Below are 8,824 nucleotides of genomic sequence, written 5' to 3'. Positions count from 1 at the left end.
TGACATCAGCCGTGAGAACAACCTGCTGGCAGCCAGGGCCGGTGCTGCGGGAGGTTGTCCTGGAAAGATTTTTCTGGGAGATAATCTTTTACTGAGAGATTATTTTGACAGGGTATTGAATCAGAGCTGATCTAGGCAGAGTTCCTGATTTCAGTTAATTTTGGCAGGAAGAAAAATAATCGCTCTGCCTATTTCTGCAGAACGAATCCTGGATCATTTACCAGCTCTGGTGAAACAGGTTTTTTTTTTGAAGGCAGCTTTTAAAAAGGGATAAAAAAAAAGAATTCTTTTTTTACTTTTTTCCCTGCTGAAATTTGGCACGTTCTGGTGAAAAATGAAAACCCTTTCAACTGATTCTTCAGTGGCTTGGTTTTTAACTTGCTCTAAAGATCAGAGATGGTTTTGTTTTGCCTTTTTTAGATTGTTTTAAGCCCAAACTTGGGCAGCGGGTCGCCCGCCGGCGCTTCTCTCTGCGCTCTCTCCCACGAAGGCCGCGGCGTTTCCGAGCAGCTGACTCACCCTGCTCGAATCCACTTGCAGAAGTGACAATTGTGCCACGTTTTCAAACGGCAGAGGGGCAGGGCAGGTTGTGGGATCCCTTGATTCAGCGGGGCTGCCATTGACGGGAAGCAGCAGGGATCCTGTTCCATCGGCTGGTTCGCAGCGGCCCTTTCATCTCCTTTTTGCTGGGGAACAAAGGGAACGACTCACTTTGTATTGCTAGCTCCAGCTCTTTCATTTTATCATACCTAAACCCAGCATAGCTCCATAGTTAGTTACTAGAAGTGCAAAATGCAGAAGAGATTTCTGTGGAAATGAGCACTGCTTCTATGGGATGCCTGCCCCAGGATTTGAAATGTCATCTTTGCGGTTATAAGTGTGAAAAGGGAAATTGGATGTGCTAAATGAGCTGCACCATACTGAAACCAGGCGTATTTGCCCTCATTTTTTTGTGATCTGAACCCTGTTGCTAGATTCTTCTTCTGCTGGATGTTGAGTCTTTAGGACTCAGCCCATATGGATGAAACTTAAAGGCTGGATTATGAGTAGATTTTATCTTGATTAATAAGACGAGAGATACATAGATAAGTAGTGTGAGTAAGAACACACGCATCCTTATACATTTGTAGGCAATTAAGGACAGCAGATTAATATTTAAAAAGGGCTTGTAAGCTATACTTGTGTTAAAGTGCTTGTGTAAGAGAAGGATTTCACATGCACCTCCTTATTAAAGTGAGAACCATCTCCTTCATAGCTCAGATCGTCTCTTGTTTCATGGGTTTTTAAAGCTGGGGTGGTTGAAAAGGAGTTCTGTTTTTCTGCTTGAGACGACACATAATTCACTGTCAGATGCTTTATTTTGATTCTGCTCCGTGCTATAACTGGATGACACAGCAGCTATAATTAACTCTTCCATCATTCTCCTATTCACAGACTAGAAAACCTTTGACTTACTTTTGAATTATTAGATCCACGTTTCTTCCAATTGGAAAAGCAACAGGGGTTTCCCTAAAGAGAGGGGAGCTACTCTTGCTACCATTTTTTCCCCCCCCTTTCTAAAAACAGTCAGGAAATAAACTTTTTTTCTGGACTGTCTCAGAAAGTCATTATTTGCTTAGGGACATGTATCCCTAAGACTTGCTGGGCAAGTGCAAATGAGCAGCATGATCCTTGGTTCCCAAAGCTGCGTGGAATTCAAGCTCCTGTTGTAGAATTTGTCACCTTGCTAGTCTGCTGCTTCAGCTCTTGCACCTCTTACCATGTTACCCAGAGATTACCTTTTTTCCCCCAGTGGAATGCTATGATTTTAACAGTATGTTAAAAAAAAACAAAAAAACAAACCAAACACAACAAAACAAACTAAAAATAACCTGTTCCCATTTTAAAGCACTGCTTAAATAGCAATTCAGTGCTGCCTCTTGAAAGATACAACCTTAGCAAAGTAGAATATTTGAAATGCTTTAGGGAGTGCATAGTTGGTCATAATACACTGAGCATCAAGATGTGAGAAGGGAAGATAAAAAACTCTACAGGGCACAAGCTCACTAGAGCTCTAAAATCTTATTTTAGCCTTCCCCAGGGGAATGGTAAACCACGTGGAGCTGCTCTCAGCTTGGGAATTATTTTCAGATTCTCCCCACACAACATTCTCTGACTATATTTGTGTATTAAAAGAAGTTTCAGTATTCTTTGCCAATTTTTGCCATCGTTGTAGGCGATTGCTGATGTTACCCCTTGAGACTCCTGACGGCCTGTTTGCATGGGGCCAGCTTTGCCTCCTTCTCCCACAGCACTGTAGAGAAGAACCTCAATTTAATGAGAACTTGAGGTGATCCAGCATCCTCCAGCAAGGCAGGGGTGGCAGAGCCCGCTGAGGAGGAGGAGGAGGGCAGGAGGAAGAGCTCAGCTCTTCACTCCTCTGGCACAGCTTTATTTTCTCTCCTCTCCCAAAGTGACGCTGAACTTCCTCCCCTGGGGAGTGAGGAGTAGGAGGAGAGTGTGTGGGAAAGGCACCAAAGTGTGAAGTGGCTCCATGTCAACTGGACCGGGAGGGTTGTAATGAGAGGGTGAGACTGGGAGGAGAGCTTCTCATGTTTATTACTTCTGCATTTTGACCTCTTTTGCTTGGTTTTGTTTTGGTCTGGCGTGGTTTTATATCCTCCTCCAATTGTTCATAAGCATTTTGGGATGGAGTTTGCCTTTTCTTCTGCGCCTCCAAATATAATGGGGACAAAGCCTGGGGCTTCCAGTAGTGTGCCACAGTACTTATTACAGCAAGATGTTCAGCAAAATCCCCCATTTTTCTGGAATGTTTTGAGAAAAATTACTCCATTACTGTTACACTGGTGTTCCATAAACTGTAGACCCCAAAAAAAGGAGTGTGAAGAGGTCAAAATATCAAACAATGAAAATTATTGTAAGCCTGAAATGCTTTCCCTGAGAAAAGCCTAGTAAAAGTTAAGTGGTTTAATGTAAAGAGGGGAAAATGAGAAGCCTATGAAATGATTAAGGATAAAAAGATAAACTTGCTTATTGTTTTTCTGATACCGAGTGGAGAGGAACGTGAAGATAAAATCGAAAGCGGCGCAGTGGAAACCGACGGGGTTATTTTTGTACGTGGCAGATCTCCCCCCTCCAGCCTCCCGAGTTAAAATTCCAGCAGAATTTTTTAGCAGGCTGCTCGTGTAATGGGGAAGGAGAGTCTCCAGGGTTATGTCAGACAGAATTATTTTTAGTGCTGTTAGAAGCCCTCGTGCCTGGGGGAAGGAGTCAGCCACTGCAGGAGATGACGTGTCCCCACCGGGCGAGCTCTGACAACATGATTCTCCGTGTTCCTGACTCTCCTGTGAAGCATCGAACGAGCTGCACCGCCAAGAGTCCCTAGACTAGATTGACTCCCTCTGTGATCTAATATGCAAATCCTCCTCTGCTGTAATTATTGTTTATGGAAGGTGTTCCTGGGTCTGAATTCTTCATACCCTGAAGTTGGCCGTTAAGGCCCAGCTTGTAAACAGCGTTTGCTGGTTCGTACGCTTCCGAGGTTATTCCTGGGTGAAAACCTCCCCTGGTTTCCCTGCTCGAGGTTTCGTCAGAGGTACAGATCTTTTTTAACATGAGGCAATAAGGAGAACCCTGGGCTTGACTCTCAGTGCCTGAGAGCACAATAATGTTCCTTTTTTCCCCATGAGTGTGCTGGGAGGGGTTTTCAGGCTTCTGGAGACTTGTGTACCTCTCTGTATTTCTCCAGTCTTCCCACACAGCTCCTAAGCTGATGCAACATAGTATTACACTTAATTAAATCTCCACCACTGTCACTGCGTGTAACAGGATCTAGCTGACATGTTACCCATATTCTGTTTCCTCTCAGGGCTCTGAGGAGAATATTTGTAGAACGACTCTAAATTCCTGCGTGGATCTGGGCCGTGTTACTGAAATGGGATTTTCTGCCTCAAGCAGAGGAGAGAGGAAGGCCTCTAGATGGGCAGAAACTCCCAACATTTTGCTCTTTCAATGTCGTTTTAAATAAAATACCTGTGTTCTCTGGTGGCTTTGCTTCTCCACGTGCTCATCCCTGGTTTCCCTCGTGCCCTTCACAGCAGTGACTCCAGCAGCAGCTCGAGCGACGAGTCCCCAGCACGGTCAGTTCAGTCGACAGCCGTCCCGGCTCCCGCCTCCCAGCTGCTCCCTTCTCTGGAGAAAGATGAACCCCGGAAAAGCTTTGGGATCAAGGTTCAAAATCTTCCAGTGCGCTCAACAGGTAAATTCACCTGGGGAAGTGAGGAATGGGGGTGAGGGGACAGGAACAGGAAGCAGGTGAGGGACCGGGAAGTAACCTTTGATATCCACTGCCCCCGAGGACAGGATTCTGTCTCTGTCTCTGCCTCAGTTCTTGGGTGAGGGTGGGAAAATTGCTTCATTAGTGACCATCTGTGCAAAATCCTGTGTGTCCCCGGGCTCCAGCAGTTCAGCCACCCGAGCTGGTGCTTTCAGGCAGCCCTGGGGATTGCCCTGGGGAAAAACCTGCAGCGTCTCCAGTTTCCTACTTCAGACTTCGACCTTTTATTCTCCCCCTGCTTCAGTTTCTTTTTTCATCCAAAAACTTAAGGGTTTTCTGTGGCAGTGCTGAGTGCTGCAAAACACCTGTGAGCACATTTGTAAGGGCACTGAGTAAGTGCGTGGTAAATAATGCAGGAAACCACTCGCTGAGGAGTGCACATGATCACTCTGTTCCCTGCACTGAATGCAGGCAACAAGCCAGCGTGGGATCTGTTGTAAAACAGTTGTAATATAATTCATAGATAGGAAGGCACTGGCTGAACTAAAATAATCTGTATGAACTTTGGGGGCACCACACCTCCCACTGTTAATATCCTTTCTACAGATTTTATTTCTGTAGTAGTCCTTGAAGTGTAGAACCCTGTGTATGTCATTTCTTGGGTTCAAAAATCAAGGCAAAGAGAAAGATCATCCAGAAGCTTCTGACATTGGCAAAATTCAAATCCAAAATTAACAGTGCATTTCTGTGAACACTTGAGATTCAGCTTAAGAGTTGCAGTTCAGAAGGAAGATCTTAGTGTCTTCCATGATGCTATTAAACTGGTAAAAAAATATGTTTTTATGGTACTAATGTTTACTTGTTGGTTTAGATACAAGCCTTAAAGATGGACTTTTCCATGAATTCAAGAAGTACGGGAAGGTGACGTCGGTGCAGATCCACGGGGCTTCTGAGGAACGCTACGGACTGGTCTTCTTCCGGCAGCAGGAGGACCAGGAAAAAGCACTAAATGCCTCAAAAGGAAAGCTTTTCTTTGGCATGCAGATTGAAGTCACGGCCTGGATAGGACCAGGTAAGGCCCACGCCCTCCTTGCAGTGGAGCTGCGATGGCTCTGGGTGTGTTCGTGGGTGTTGTGAGGAGGCAGCGTAGGAAATGTTAAAACTGCCTTTCTGTGGGAACATGATTTAAAGAAACTGGGAAATAGGGAAAAATAAATTCCAGAGCAAGAAGAGTGGATGCTTTTGGGTCAAACAGAGAGAGAGTTCCAGTCTGAAACCTCAGAGAAGGACCCTGCCATCATCTCAAACAGCGGGATCTGCCAGCTGCTGGAAGAAACTGTCTCCCATGTCTCAGCAGAGCAGGAGCCAGTGGGTGGTGTAAGCGTAGCACTGAGTCCTCTCAGCCTTGTTTTTTTCCTGTTTTTAATTAAAGCCACTAATGATGGCTGTGTTTTTGAGGCTAAGGCAGCATAGCCTGAATGACTGACCAGTGCAGACTACAGCATCGGGCACGTGCTTGAGTTCTCAGTCTGTTTAAAAATTGATCTGTGAAAACAACTTCTTCCCTGTGCTGTTCCCCAAGCACGGAGAAGCTTTCTCTGAATTCAGCCATTCAAGTGTTATTACTTGCCCAAAGAGTAAACATCTAGAGAAGCAGCTGCAGAAGTCAGCTGCCTTTCACCTGAGGAGGCTCCAGTTCCTCAGCCCTCACCCGGCAGCGTGATGCAGAGATCAGCATGAACCAAACCCACGTGAAAACCACCCCCATGCATTACACATTTCTTGCTCTTTTTTGCCTCTAGAAACAGAAAGCGAGAATGAATTTCGTCCTTTGGATGAAAGGATAGATGAGTTTCACCCAAAAGCAACGAGAACTCTCTTCATTGGCAACCTGGAGAAAACCACCACCTACCACGACCTTCGCAACATCTTCCAGCGCTTCGGAGGAATAGTGGTATGTGGACTCTTTGTGCTGCCTGGGGTGTTCTTGCCTGTTCTTTCTGTAAAATTCTATAAGCAGGGGTAAATTATACTGATGACAGATGATTCAGTCTTATATATATATAATAATCCAAGTCATCTGCCTTGCTGGGAGATACCTTGGAGCTTTTCTTTGTGTTCAGAGTGAAAACTTAGCACACGTGTATTGAGGAGGTAACATAGCAATAGAAACAATCTTAGGTACATTTAGCAGCAAGGCATCTTCTAGCTCAGAGAAAAGCCTCACGAGACACTTGGGATGTAAATAAGCCACTTTAATGTGGAATCAGTACAACTGTACAACACAGTCTCAGTTTCCTGTTGATTTCTGAAACAAAGGGCTCAGTGGCTGCGTGTGGCAGTAGCCCTCAGCTGTCACAGCCTGTGCCCTGACAGCAGGACAGGAGGAGCACAGAGCAGATGGATTCCTGATGGCACATGTGGGATTTGGAGTTTCAGCTGAATGAGGCAGGGCAGCAGTCATCCCCCTCTCCTCCCCTCATGGCGCTTCCTATCACGTCTTATCAATGCATTTGAGGGAAATTATCCAGAAAAGTAGAGTAACTATCCACATTCAGTTTAATTAATTGGATCAGGGTTTCAGCACTGATACTTTATGTCCTCACTGGTAGCTGTGGCTGCTGACGACTGTTCTGTGCCTTACTCTGCTCTGAAATATTTTTGTAACCATTGCAGTATCAGTCCCACACAGCAGGAACCCCACATGTGCTTCCCCCCAAAGAGAAGGGGAAGTCTCCTTCCAGATATGACTGGACAAAGGGAAAATTTCCATTTCATGGTGTCTGGCAGCTCTTGTGCATCCAGCCTCCGCCGTATCCGTGCCATCAGCCCTGATTTACAAATTCACGTGGCATCTGCAGCTTAAACCCTTTTCTAATGTTACTCCAGCAGAGCTGCCCTGATAAAGATGCTTATCAGCAGCAGTGTGCTGCCTTGTAAACTGGCTGTTCTGTGAAATAGTGCTCTCCTGTCAACACCCTTAGTCACTCACATTCGGCAGCAGTGCTGCCTTGCACAATTCCCATGAAAACTTACAAGCCCAGGTGGAAAAGGCACCAGCTTTATAACCTTTCCAGAGGATAATGAGCAAAGTAATGATATTTTATTTGCCTGTCAGAAGGAATTGCTTGCCCAGGGTGAGTGGTCAAGTATGATTTGCCACGGTTGCACTAGTGCTCCTACAGACCCTCGGAAATGCAATCCTCTGTTAGTACTCCACTTGAATCATTAGCCCAGGGCTGTAGGAGTCTATTAGTTGTGTAAATCTCCCTGTTTACTTCTGTTTTCCCAGATAAAGAGCTCTTGGGTGAGACCATACCAAACTGCTGCTACGTCCCTAAATTTATTAACCATGAAATTGGTCTGTCCTGGGTGCTGGAATGTTTGTGCTTAAATCCACGCGCTGGCATTGGCATGTAGCTCACAAAGGAACCTTGTGCTATTTCAACAAATAAAACCAAACACTCCACCTTCTATTTTCAGCTCGGAATGAATCATAACATCATGAGTTTGTTCAGAGGCTTTTGGTACATTTGCCAGTGCTAGCACTGAGATTGAATGTTAACCAAATGTCAACTCTGAGCTTGCTGGGATTTTGAAATTGATTAAAATCAGCCTTTATTAGGCTTTTGGAGCTTTCTCGTGACTCTGCTTGCTTCTGAATGGGCCTGTGGTGGCTTGGGACCAAATACCAGCAGTGATAAAGTTTCTTTACTAAAGAAGAAATTCTTCCAAAATTTTAAAGAAGGGTTTTTACTGAAAAAGAAACTAATCTCTTTCCTGACAGAGTGGTGAGGCTTTGGACCAGGCTGCCCAGTGAGATGCTGGAGTCACCACCCCTGGAGGGGTTCAAAAAATGTGTCCATGTGGCACTTCAGGACATGGTTTAGTGGTCATGGGAGTTTTGGGTTGATCATTGGATTTGATCATTTGTGGTCATCACACTCTTTTCCAACCTTAATGATTCTACAATAGGAGTTGATCTTCTTTGCCTTTGCCATCTCAGTGCCAAGATGGCTCAGGAGATGAGTCCAGCGCCACTTTCTGTGCCTAAGAACAGGATGGATCATGTTTATGTAGAAAAAGAAACCATGTTTGGCTCAGAAGTGAGGATGAGAGCAAGTTGTTTTCAGCCTTTGCAAGCGAAAATTAATCAGAATTTGTTTGATTCTGAGTTCTCTCTTCTTGACATAATATTAACAAGCTGAAGCTACTGTTTGTTGATCAGGTCAGGCTTCTGCAGGGTGGAATTTTAAATATGTATTATGAAGAGCTTTCCCTGTCTCAGTAAGGATTAGGTTTTGCCATTGAACGAGATGCAGCAGAACAGCAAAGTTTTTCACTGCCTACTGTTGTTTAAATCCTCTCTCTGAAGAAAATATTAATTAAGGAGTGCTTGCTGTGTCACGTGCCTCACAAAACCAGTCCACTTAGATCTAACTGACACTATCAAAGGTCCTCTTTGGCCCTTTGCTGACTGTCAGTGTTCCTGTTTTGTGTTTTTCCCCAGGATATCGACATCAAGAAGGTGAATGGTGTTCCCCAGTA

At 44.9% G+C, this 8,824-nt stretch overlaps 1 protein-coding gene across 1 annotated transcript in view; it reads left to right on the top strand.

Moving 5' to 3' along the window:
* Positions 1–4,097: 4,097 nt before the first annotated feature.
* Positions 4,098–8,824, top strand: part of SPEN (spen family transcriptional repressor) — a gene marked incomplete at both ends in the record, with an annotated part of 15,787 nt that continues 11,060 nt past the window's right edge. The window contains 4 exons of the mRNA XM_008943089.1: positions 4,098–4,258; positions 5,148–5,348; positions 6,079–6,230; positions 8,787–8,824. The exon at positions 8,787–8,824 is cut by the window's right edge and continues 91 nt beyond it. Of these exons, the coding sequence (XP_008941337.1) occupies positions 4,098–4,258; positions 5,148–5,348; positions 6,079–6,230; positions 8,787–8,824 (552 nt within the window). The remainder of the gene's footprint in view (positions 4,259–5,147; positions 5,349–6,078; positions 6,231–8,786) is intronic.

This window comes from Merops nubicus, unplaced genomic scaffold, assembly GCF_000691845.1.
Source record: "Merops nubicus isolate BGI_N331 unplaced genomic scaffold, ASM69184v1 scaffold22696, whole genome shotgun sequence".
Classification (NCBI taxonomy): Eukaryota; Metazoa; Chordata; class Aves; order Coraciiformes; family Meropidae; genus Merops; species Merops nubicus.
Note: the sequence above shows the minus strand (reverse complement) of the source record. Positions and strands in the feature narration are given on the sequence as shown.